Source organism: Myotis davidii, unplaced genomic scaffold (assembly GCF_000327345.1).
Source record: "Myotis davidii unplaced genomic scaffold, ASM32734v1 scaffold68, whole genome shotgun sequence".
NCBI lineage: Eukaryota > Metazoa > Chordata > Mammalia > Chiroptera > Vespertilionidae > Myotis > Myotis davidii.
In genome coordinates, this window is record NW_006300376.1 from 461,768 (window position 1) to 474,708 (window position 12,941).

The 12,941-nt window shown below is 39.5% G+C and overlaps 1 protein-coding gene across 3 annotated transcripts in view; it reads left to right on the forward strand.

Annotated features, from left to right (window-relative positions):
* The window catches only part of PPIL6 (peptidylprolyl isomerase like 6), a 24,130-nt gene that overhangs the window by 7,501 nt on the left and 3,688 nt on the right, over positions 1–12,941 (forward strand). The window contains exons 3-6 of one of the 3 annotated variants that reach the window (XM_006777197.2): positions 1,555–1,617; positions 1,727–1,874; positions 4,604–4,660; positions 11,769–11,904. In XM_006777197.2, the coding sequence (XP_006777260.1) occupies positions 1,555–1,617; positions 1,727–1,874; positions 4,604–4,660; positions 11,769–11,904 (404 nt within the window). The remainder of the gene's footprint in view (positions 1–1,554; positions 1,618–1,726; positions 1,875–4,603; positions 4,661–11,768; positions 11,905–12,941) is intronic. The other 2 variants (XM_006777198.2, XM_015572766.1) reach the window with 2 other exon arrangements.

A 12,941-nucleotide genomic window follows, 5' to 3' on the forward strand; every position in this document is an offset into this window, starting at 1 on the left:
CCGTCCCTGAGCGTGACTGAGGGTGGCATCACAACCTCCCGATCCGCCCTGCTCTGTGCATGACGGGGCTTCGCCCCAACTCCCCAATCGGCCCTGCTCTGAGCCTGACTAGGGGCTGCACCTAGGGATTGGGCCTGCCCTCTGCCACCCAGGGAGTAGGCCTAGCCAGCAGGGCGTTATCTCTCAAGGGGTCCCAGACTGCGAGAGGGCACAGGCCAGGCTGAGGGCCCCCGAGTGCACAAATTTTTGTGCACCGGGCCTCCAGTTGTTTTATAATCAAGAAGTAGTACAGAAGCTGAGAGGCACAAATCCTATGTAATAAAGAGCTAATATGCTAATTGACCGAACAGCAGAATGACCGTCCAGACGAACTTCTGGACAACCATACGGACAAAGCCAAGCCTGTTAGGACCGAGACAGCCGCAGCCTTGCAGTTAAATCCCATTGGGTCTCTTGTTAATTATAATTAGTAGGGATGCCAGAATACACATTCTTTTAATCTTTCAATTAAAAAGATTATTTAAAAGACCAGTGTGGCTCAGCAGTTGAGCCTTGACCTATGAACCTGGAGGTATTGGTTCTATTCCCGGTCAGGGCATGTGCCCAGTTGCGGGCTCGATCCCCAGTGGGGGACATGCGGGAGGTGGTCAATCAATGATTCTCACATCATTGATGTTTCTATCTGTTTCCCTTTCTTAAATCAATAATAATAAAACAGGTTAAAGTGACCTAAAATTAATGAGAGTGAGGATTTCAGTTATGTTTCCCAGATTCTTAAGAAATAGGGCACGGCAAATTATGTACCTTTTAAATCAGGTGGTGTTTTATGTATGAGAATGGTGTCTAATATTCAAAATGTGTTCCATTAGATGTGCTCTGCTCCCTAAATGAATGCCACCGTGATGGAGACTAGTGCTTTCATGGTGGATGCTTTTCGGTAGGGCTAGACATCTCACAAATGTTAGTTGTCTCTACTGGAAAGGATGGCAATTGAAAGTGAGCTGGGAGCCTCTGGGAACGTGAGGACATGATTGCATAGCACCCCTCTCCCACTCCCTGGAATCACATCTCCTATGGATTTAGGGGCCTTATTTTCCCTCTCAGAAAGGCTGGTCTGGCTTTGGTTAGCTAAGCTGAGCTGCCTCTGAAAATCCAGAACACATGGTAACCAAATCCGTGGCACTCACACTGGCTTTTTCCCCAAAATTACTCAGGAAAGAAAAGAATTACCAGTCTCTTTTCTCAAAGGGACTAACTGTCCTTTCCACAATTAGTTTGTGATGTAGTGGCTACCTAAGCCATGTCTTCTTGGTTTTGTTGATGGGCTAATGTTGCTGAAAGGTTTTAAAAAGTGTGTTATTTAGGTTGTAAAGACTTGATATAATAAAATGAAACAAAACTCCTTAAATGATTCTTTCAATTTTGTTGTTACATTCTCCACTGGGAATGCTATTAACATCTTATCAATAAAAACATTGTTTTGTTTTTGGTCATTTTTTAAATTTTCTTCCATGATATTGACCTGCATTATCCTTTTATCCTGAATTTTAATAGCATGATTTTGTGTTCTTGGATATTTCTATTGGTCTTCATCCAATTGGAAGATTGGTTTTTGAGGTAAGAGGTTTTGTTGTTGTTGTTTGTTAGTAAGTTGGGGGGAGTGGAAATATGTAACTGTCAAAATGTTAAATATTTAATCTTTTAAATCTTTAATTTTATTTTGTAGCTATACTGTGAGACATGTCCCAAAACATGTAAAAATTTTCAGGTGTTGTGCACAGGAAAAGCAGGGTTTTCTCAAAGTGGCATCAAGCTACATTATGTCGGTTCGATTTTTCATCGAATAGTAAAGAATGCTTGGGTACAAGGAGGAGGTGAGTTTACAAACTTAATTGCAACATCAAATCAGAATGTCCAAAATTTTACTTACTTTTGTAAAATGCATATAGGATTAGATATATTTAATATCAGATGTTTGTGGGAACCCTAATCAGAGTACACCAGATGTTCAAGGCCAATTTGCCATATGCATGTACAAAAGCAAGGACACAGCGATTTTACTGTATGTGCTGTGCAGGTGTACCTTTCTATAATGCAAACATTGATATCACTATTTAGCAAGAAGCCTCTTTTGCCTAAGTTGGTGTAAAGATACTAGAGGCCCGGTGCACGAATTTGTGCACTGGTGGAATTCCTTGGCCTGGCCTGTGGGGATCAAGCCTAAACCAGCTCTCACATCCCCCGAGGGGTCCTGAATTGCAAGAGGACAAGCCAGGCTGAGGGACTCCACCAGTACATGATCAGGCCGGGGAGGGACCGCAGGAGGGCTCCAGGGCATGCCCAGCCCGTCTTGCCCAGTCCCAATTGGCTGGACCCCAGCAGGAAGCTAACCTACTGGTCGGAGCGTCTGCTCCCTGGTGGTTAGTGCACATCATAGCGGATGGTCAAACGGTCAGATACTTAGCATATTAGGCCTTTATTACATAGGATGTTACTGACCAGCCAGTACATGGCTGCTTTGCACAGCTGCTTTGAAGAACTGCTTTGTCTGATGGCTCCTTAGCAGCAATGTCTACTTGGTCTGCAATAACGTCTCTCTTATATGCCTATGACTTCTCATATCTTCTCCATCTAATACCCAGCATCTGGGGACCTGTATACCCCACAGTTAGCATAGTTGAGCAGAATCAAGGAGTAAGTGCTCCAACAACGTTGTATATATTTAAAGGATGTTTTTCATATGGCCAAATGATGAGTTCAGATATTCATACTCTTTAAAAATTCCCTAATTATTAAAATCTAAAGTATGTTATCAGGAACATTCTAAAATAACAAGACATATAAGAAAGTAGGAAAACATTTTTAATCAAAATGTATTTTTAAATGCTCACTTAAATAAATTAGAGTACTTAGAAAATACAAAGCTTTTAAGAAACACACTAAAGGTGGAAATTTAAAAATAGAATAAATGGAAAACAACTTATTTTTCACCAAAGATGTTACATTATTACAACTGAAAAGTAAGATCTAGAAGCATTTTGGTTTCCTTTTTGGTTCTTTTCCGGTCAGTCCTTTGGCTTTACAGACTAAGTGCCTGGTTCACAGCACAAAATTAAATTTGGGAAGCTTTGGGGAAATATCCCAGAGGGAGAAATTAGTCAGTAATCTATATATATAACAGCCTAAGTGACTGGTCAACCAGTAGCTATGACATGCAATGACCACCAGGGGGAAGATGCTCAATGCACAGGCATAGAAACATGGAACAGACTGATGAATCTCAAAGAGGAGGGGGAAGAGGGGAGGGGCAAGGGGGAAAAGAGATAAACCAAAGATCTTATATGCATACTAGAGGACTGGTGCACCGATTTGTGCATCGGTGGGGTCCCTCGGCCTGGCCTGTGGGGATTGGGCCGAAACTGGTAGTCCAACATTCCCGAGGGGTCCCGGATTGTGAGAGGGTGCAGTAAATATATATTTAAAAATATTTAAATCAAAATTTCACAGAGCGTCCTGTTCCGCTGTTTTTCTGTAGTGTTCACAAGGTTGGTGGCTTGCTTTCTGAGATTTCCTGGCTCTGTTCCCCTCCTTACCTTTGCTCTGGACTTTTCCTAGCCTTCAGTGTGATGGTCCACATCCACCTCACTGTTGATTCTTCTCTTTCTACTCTGTAGGGGCCCAGGGTTCTAGGCCCCACTTCTGTGGGTTCTAGGACTTTGGGTGTCCCTTCTTCTATTAAAACTATAAAGAATTAGCCCTGGCTGGTGTGCTCAATGGTTAGAGCATTGGCTTGTGCACTGAAGGGTTGGGGGTTTGATTCCAGGTCAAGGGCATGTGCCTGGATTGCGATTTGCTCCCCGCCCCCTGTTGGGTCATGTGCTTGCAGAAGGCAACCAATGGATGTGTGTCTCACAACAGACTGATGAGAGAGTGCCCTCCCCCCTCTCCTGCTTTCTCTCTCCCCTCCTCCCTCCCTCCCACTCTCTCTGAAAAGCAATGGGAAAAAATATCCTCAGGTGAGGATTAATAAAAATACTAAAAAAGTAAAAAATTATATTTTACAGCTGCATTGATATTAAAAAATATATCTTTTACTTAAAAAAATCATTATATTACAAATGAACTCCATTTCCAAAATACCAGATAATGAGTTATCACTATAGGGTTCCAAGGAATGAAAATTTGAACAATAATTCTTTTTAAAGCACCTATTTTTATTCTTGCTTTACAAATATCTTACTGTTTCTATTTTATCCTCTCAGTTTAATCTTTCCATTTTTCTTAAAAGATGGACTATGTGATAACTTGTGCAATAAGCAAAATTTATATGAACACATTTTAAAAAATCATCACAATTATAATTTAATACTTCATCATTTCAAAGTTTACATTGTAAATTAACCTACCTCCAAGAATTATTAGGAAAAAATAGTGTCTTTAATGTAAAATTGTTTATAAAATGCATTATAGTAATATTTTCATGGTATGAAACTTATAATAGTCATTTGTAAAGGGGAATCATAATTTAAAGCATTATTTACCCTGCCAGTGTTGTGCTTTTCTTTTTAGTTTCATAATTATAATATTTATTGTTATTTTGCAGACATAGTGGCTGGAAAAGGAGATGGTGGAGAGTCAATTTATGGACCAACATTTGAAGGTATGTATCTTTAAATTTTATCAGTCATATATTAGTTGATTATTCAAATTTAGCAGGACAGGACAATTCACAACTTAAGATAGTGTTTGGGATAACATACTAAAAGTGGGAGTTAAAAATGGCACCCAGCTAGTCCAGAACAGTTTTGTACACACATTTTTTTTCACTTTCCTAAGTATATTATTTCTTTAGGATAAATTCCTAGAATTACAATTGTAAGGTCAAAGGGAATTGATTCTTAAAGCTTGTAATTTGCCATTCTCAGAATTGGCACCTTGATTATCCTCCTGTTTAGGCTGTCTGGGATCCTGGGAAGATGGGTAGTGGTGGTGGTGGTGTAGTTTTTTAATTTTTTAAAATCCCAAAATAAAAGCAGACAAAATAATTAGATAGAAAAACGGAAAACCCATGGATAACATTTATAACAAACCTGATAAGTTAAGTTACATAAATTCCAAAGTACAAACAGGGAAGGGCAGACTGCCAACAGCCACTGTCAGGCAACAGCCAGAAATCTGTGTGGGAGAAAGCAGGGCATCTGAGGGACCTGAGGACAGCTGAACCCCAAAATAGCCGGTCGCTGGTGTGTGCAGGGGGCTTGTAATAAGGTTCAGGCTAGCCTCTGTGACTCTGGAACCTGATCTGAAATGGCCCTCTTCTAGGACAGGCTCACACTGAGGAGGTATTGCTGGGAATGGTATCAAAATTATGCGGGATATAGGGACAACAGTGAGGAAGAGGGGATGGGAACACAGTTAGGAAATCTCAGAAAGCAAGATGCATATCTTGACCTGCAATTGGAAACAACACAAAAGGATTTGTGAAGTTAGAAAAGCTTCTTCTAAAGCCACACCTGCTTCTAAATGTTTAGGAAAATTAATTTTACGTAAAAATGAACAGCAAAAAGTTTCATGGTTACTAGAAGGAAAAAAGGGAATAAGGAATAGAGTAACAGCACTACATATAATAAAAGCATACTAGAAAGACATGCTCAACTTTAAGCAATAAAACAATTAAAAAAAATAAAATAAAATGAACAAACAAAAAACAAACAAAAAAAGAGAAAGACATGCTCAAAATAGATCGAAACTGACAATTTCAAAATGAGCTAAAAAACATGAATAAAATGATACAAGACAGAAAAGAACTCATAAATCAGAATTAGGAAAACTCAGCATGAGGTTATAAACTGAGGAAAGAATAATAAAAGAATTTCAGAAACAAACTAGACAGAACATAAGACCAAATAAACACAACAGATATGTACCTTAAAGAAGTAGAAGGGTCCTGACCGGTTTGGCTCAGTGGATAGAGCATTAGCCTGCGGACTGAAGGGTCCTGGGTTCAATTCCAGTCAAGGGCATGTACCTTGGTTGTGGGCACATCCCCAGTAGTGGGTGTGCAGGAGGCAGCTGATCAATGTTTCTCTCTCATCGATGTTTGACTATCCCTCTCCCTTCCTCTCTGTAAAAAAATCAAGAAAATATATTTTTTAAAAAAGAAGTAGAAGGTAGAGGGAGGAAGTTGGGTTTATGGGCTTTTTTTTTTTAAATCCTCACCCCAGGACATGTTTTTCACTTGAGAGAGAGAGAGAGAGAGAGAGAGAGAGAGAGAGAGAGAGACACAAAGAGAGAGAGAGAGAAATTCATGTGAGAAACATTGATTGGTTGCCCCCCACTCCCAAACATGGCCTGATGGGGGCAGATGAAATATGGTAGAGGTTAATAAGTAAAATATTCCATAGTCCTGAATTTGAATTGGAAATTTCACTTTAAACTCAAGAAGTATCTCATCTATATACTAGTATATAGCTGTGTCTACTGAATTGGTATACAAACAACCACCAATCCGGTCATGATACACGTTCCTAGCATTTAGATTGTTGTTTTGAATATCATTTCTCACTTAAAGAAACCAGGGCATTTGGGAGAAATGTCAGGTTCCAGTGATGGAACAGGACATTGCAAAATGAGTCTGGAGCCTCATGTTTAGCCATGCTATCGTCAGAGAGCAAGAACGCTATTAAAGATTTACTAGGGGCACGTCAAAGGTCTCAGGAGCCCATTTGAAGAGGTTCTCACTGGCCAAAGATGGAGCAATTTGAATAATAGTTGCAATGATTTGAAACCCAACACATATATTAAATCCATGAGTTCATAATAACATTATTTTATAAATAAAGCCTAATTGCTTACAATTTGAACCTTCTGTCCAATAGAAGACATGTCTCAGCTCATCTCCTCACCTGCCCCTCTGGAATGAGAGGTAATGAATTCATTATTTTGAAAACCAATAAATACAGAGAAAGAATCAGCCATTTATCTTGCCTTTTCTATGAGAGCTAGACTAAACTGTAGACAAGGGGAACCATCTTATCATAAAAGTGTTCCAATTATAAGGGAAAAGGAAATAATAGACTATCACCATTTTGCTGCCCCCATTGTAGGCATTTGGATGTAGGCATTTGCTGCATCAGTCTCAGCTATCATCCCCAAAACGGAATAGACAACAGGATATTATGAGCCTTCTGTTGAGAGAGCACACCACCAACGGGATAGAACAGGCGTCTGATTGAGCTTCTGGATCCAGCTGTCCATTTGCAAGAAATATAACCAGTTCTGCCGTAATGTGTTCTTAAGGATCTCTGTGCTATGTAAAATCATGCAATAAAAACCACAGGACTTATGGCAGAAATGAGATTAAAAACAAAATGTTCTCAGTGACACATTAAAAAATAAGACAGTAACCTAATAAAAACAGAAACAGTGTTACACATATGTTTTGGTTATGAAACACCCGGAGGAAATTGCACTTGAGTGGGGCAAAATTCATTAAAATTCATTATGCTCAACTCCTTCCCTAACTTATCAATCAAGGTGAAATAAGCATTTTCCACATAAGTAATATAGCCAAACTGACAGGACAGAGAACAGAGAAATAAGTATATTGAACTGCACCCTGTGTGTGCAACGAGCAAGCTCCAGGCTGGGAGAAATTCTAGAGGTTAAATAGTTAGGTTCATTAACAGATAAAGTGTAAGGAAAAGGAAGGGATAGAGGCAGAACCTGTAGATTAAAAGAAATTTAAAAGGCATAACAAGTCTTAAAATGGGAATGACTAAACTATACTACCTAGGGATGCACACTTAGATGGTAAAACTACAAGGAAACATTAAGTACTTGATTATGTAAAAGTCAGGGGAATAGTGACTTTGAGGGTGTGAAGAGGGATTTAATTAGGGCCTTAAGGGGAGGCTGGCAAAATTCTTTCTCTTGGCCTGAGTGGTGGTTAAAAAGGTGTTTGCCTTATAATAATTAATAATTATATATTTGTTTTCTGTGGCTTTTTTGTGTCTGTATTTTAATGTAATGAAAAGGTTTTATTTTTTAATTTTTTAAAAAGACATATATTTATTGATTTTAGAGAGGAAGGGAGAGGGGGAGAGAGAGATACAAACATCAATGATAAGAGAGAATCATTGATTGGCTTCCTCCTGAATGCCCCCTACTGGTAATCGAGCCCACAACCTGGGCATGTGCCCTGCCTGGGAATGGAACTGTGACTTCCTGGTTCATTGGTTAATGCTCAACCATTGAACCACACCAGCCAGGCTGAAAAGGTTTTAAAAAATAATATTGAATCGGTGGCCAAAGTGTAAGGGAAAAGTAAAAGCTAGTTTCCTTTTAAATTCATGTGAGACAGCTTTATCAAATGAAACCATGCAAGTGACAGCATTCATTTATTTACTCATAAATCAGGAAACTCGTAGTTTGGTGCCTACAGTGGTGCTAGTGCCTTTGGAAACAAAGATGATATGACCAAGTTTCCACCCTCCAGGACTGTAGAGTTTTTGTGATGACAGATGCTTAAACAGGTAAACTATCGGTGCTGTGCTGATTTTTATTCCAAAGGAAGAACTAAGTGCTGTGCGACAAGAAAGAACAACTGTCTGGGCGTGGGGGCAGTGGCCCAGAGCAGCTCATGAGTTTAGTGCAGACCGGCTGTTCCTGGAAGCTTTCCTGGCATCCTTAATCCCCGATGAGAATCCACCTTCCACTCCTGCCACAGCTGTTAGCAGATCACCCAAACTCTTTCTGCTGGAGGCACAGTCTCAGACAACTCGGGCCTTCTGTCCAGGAGGAGACCCATCTCTTAGCTCAGTGGTCGGCAAACTCATTAGTCAACAGAGCCAAATATCAACAGTACAACGATTGAAATTTCTTTTGAGAGCCACATTTTTTAAACTTAAATTATATAGGTAGGTACATTGTTATTCACTTAATTAGGGTACTCCTAAGGCGCAGGAACCCACCTGCGCCGCCGAGTCTCCTGCCCGACACCCCCCACTTCTTCTAACGCCACTTTTTCAAAATAGACTCACCCAGGCCGAAAACCGACTTCTGCACATGGGCCACGAAGTTTCAATCGCAGTGTATGTGCGCGCCCGCGCGTCGTATTTTGTGGAAGAGCCACACTCAAGGGGCCAAAGAGCCGCATGTGGCTCGGGAGCCACGGTTTGCCGACCATTGTCTTAGCTCATCTGCTCACCTGCCCCTCTGGACATCCCTGTGGCTCTGTTAATTACCTTTCGTTTCCATCCTTAGACAGTTGTGGGGATTTGGTCTCCAGATGGAGGCCTGGCTTCTGGTGCCCAGGGAGGCCCAGTGTGTTTAGGGAAGTTTCTGTTACTGTTTTGTTTGTGAGGAATGCAGAATTAGAAATCCAGTAACCGATCAAGTGAAGAGAGGGATGCTCCAGATGACTGTGGGCGAGAGACCATGACGGGTACTCAGAACAGCCACAGATGGGTTTTCCTCCTTTCACCCCTGTGGATTGTTAATGCATCGGACTGAGAGTCCGTCCTCCAAAGTTCTCTCATGGGACCCTATTTCTGTGACGCAGAATTAAAACCCAGAGCTTGTTAAAAAACACTACAACCACAAAACTTACTTTTATTAAGTTATTTTATTAACACAGTGAATTCAAAAGAATGAATAAATTATATCATTTAATTTGATGATTATTTTATAAATTGACTATTTTTTTTTAACTTGAGGAAAACCTGTTTTGCTTTGAATTTTGCTTTTTGTCTTTCCAAACCCTAGATGATGAATAGTAACCCTTTTTTCCTCCTTCTATTCTTTGTATAATAATCCTAGTCCTTCCCACACTTGAAGGATTGGTGACTAGATTGGCTTGGGCTGACTAGAGAAATGGTCAGTTATATGAAAAGCCAAAAAAAAAGCATAAATTTTTAAATACTAAATTATCCTTGGTATATTAAATAGATGAGTTTCTTAATATTAGCTTGGGCCCTAATAGACACATCACTTAAAATCTAATTATCTACCCTGGCCAGGTAGCTCAGTTAGTTGGAGCAGCATCCCAGTATGCCAAGGTTTAGGGTTCAATTTCTGGTCAGGGCACATGCAACAATCAACCAGTGAATGCATAAATAAGTGGAACAACAAATCAATATTTCTCTCTAAAATCAATTTTTAAAAATCTATTTGTCTAATCTCAAGATCTTTAAATGAAACTGGACATTAATAAAAAGCACAGAGCCTGATGTACTATCTACTCAATAATGCAACTGAAAGTTATACAAAAGGTTTTTTTGTTTTTGTTAATCCTTACCGGAGGATATTTTTTCCATTGATTTTTAGGGAGAGAAACATCAATGTGAGAGAAACACATTGATTGGTTGCCTCCTGTATGAGCCCCGACCAGGACCCAGGCTGGGGAGGAGCCTGCAACCAAGGTATGTGCCCTTGACCGGAATCGAACCCAGGACCCTTTGGTCAGCAGACCAATGCTTTATCCACTGAGCAAAACCAGCTATGGCTACAAAAGTTTTTTTTTTTTTTTTTTATTAGGAACAAAAACTTAAGAAGCCCTGGCTGGTTGGTCAGTTGGTTAGAGTGTCGTCCTGATATGCCAAGGTTACAGGTTTGATCCCTAGTCAGGGCACATACAAGAATCAACCAACAAATGCATAAATAAGTGGAACAACAAATTGATGTCTGACCTCTCTCCCCGCCCCTCCCCATTCCTCTCTCTCTCTAAAGAAAAAATCAGTAAAGAAAAAACATTTTAAATAAAAAGAACTGATATCTGGGTAGCTATTTAAGAACTTTTTTTGGTGAGATTTATCCTATGTATAGAAGGTATAAATGTATATTTAAAAATAATTATAAAGCAAACCCTCATCATCTTTTTAAAGAAAAACTGCCATTTGTCCTCAATAACTCCATCTTCTATAAATAAAAAATAATTCCATTTCCATCACTGCCTCTCTTCCTCCTTCCCTTCCACGGTCTTTAAAAATGAATAGAAAAAAACACCCATCTTGCTAGGCATCACACTTCATTTACTTTTCTATAACAAGAAATTAGAGGTCAGAAAGTCTACTTGACATAACGGTCCTCAGAAAATGATATGGAAATGTCCCAAACTGCCTGATTATACTTTTATCAGAGAGTGCAATGCACTTTCCAACACTTATAGTGTTTCTATTGGAAATTGAATTGACCTTTACATTTCAGAACCCTTTCACACCATTGCTCCCTTTTTGTCCTAGTCTTTTAGTCCTAGTCTTTTATGGATCACACCATTCAGCTCTCACACTCTCTCCCTTCTGATCTCTGTATCAGAATGAGCTTTATTTTAAATAAATTCAGAAACTGATTTTTTTTCACATGAATTCTGATTTCTATTTCAAACAAGCAGTTCCATTTCACTCTTAACATCATATGTTGCAAATGATGTCAGTTCTAACCACAGAGTAGTAAGGGCTACTCCTTGTCTTCCTGTAAGTGGCAGAGACAGGCAGAACTCCTGACTCAGACAGTGTAATGAGAGGGTTCTGAGTTTCTACCATAGCCTTTACCTTTCCGTAACTTCCTTTTACTCTTTATTGAAAGTCCATCCTGTTCATGTGACCTAACTCACCCCCGCCTTCCCCCTGAGATTCCAGTCTGTTCCATGCTTCTATGTTTCTGGATCTATTTTGTTCATCAGTTTATTTTGTTTATTAGATTACACATATGAGTGAGATCATGTGATAATAGAAATATTTTAATGACCTCCTGTTCATTGTCTTTTACAGATGAAAGCTTTTCAGTTCCTCATAATAAAAGGGGAGTTCTTGGAATGGTCAACAAAGGCCGTCACAGCAATGGTTCACAGTTCTACATCACGCTACAATCAGCTCCCTATCTGGATAAAAAATATGTGGCTTTTGGGTACGTGTATTGTAAGTTAGTATATATTATAGTCATATATGTAAAAACGTGGTTCAAAAAATTTGGATTAAGTATTGTATGAAGTCTATGGGTAACTAAGAATTTAAAAGCAAAAGTAATACAAATACAAACATTTAGAAACATTTTGTGAGAAACTTGTTATCCATAAAAACCAGAAAATATTTAGGAGGCACAGCCATTATAATATTCTGTTTATCTATCCATCCATTCATCCATTTTTGTTCAGTCTAATGGATATTACCAAATCTAAATTATGTTGAATAATACCATAGTACTTAATAATGTAGATATATTTAGATGCAGCAGTGAGTTGAAACCATTTAAGTAATTGTCCATGAATACTGTGAAGAGATAGATGAAAACTATCTAAATTGCAAGTAAATTAAATCCTCATTTGAGGATATTTTTTCCATTGATTTCTAGAGAGTGGAAGGGAGAGAGGAGGGAGGGAGAGAGAAAGAAAGAGAAAGACATATAGACAGACACTTTGGCACTAGAGACACATCAATTGGTTGCTTTCTGCACATGCCCCTATTGGGGCTAAGGAACCTGCAACCAAGGTATGTGCCCTTGACCCAGATACAAAACCCACTACCCTTCGATCTTGGGCCACCGAGATCTAACTACTGATGAAAAATGGCTTGGGCACAAGTAACCTTTTTTTACTGAACAATTTAAAATATGGAGATATCCCTGGTAATTATTAGAATACTAGAGGCCTGGTGAATTGTGCACCAGTGGGGTCCCTCGGTCTGGCCTGCACCCTTTCGCAATCTAGGACCCCTCGGGGGATGTCAGACTGCTAGTTTCAGCCCAATCCTCGCAGGCCAGGCCGAGGGACCCTAGTATGCATATAAGATCTTTGGTTAATCTCTTCCCATCTTCCCCTCTTATCCTCCCCCCGAGATTCATCAGTCTGTTCCATGTTTCCATGTTTGTGCATTGAGCATCATAGCTACCAGTTGAACGGTCACTTAGGCTTATATATATATATAGACTAGTAGCCCGGAGCATGA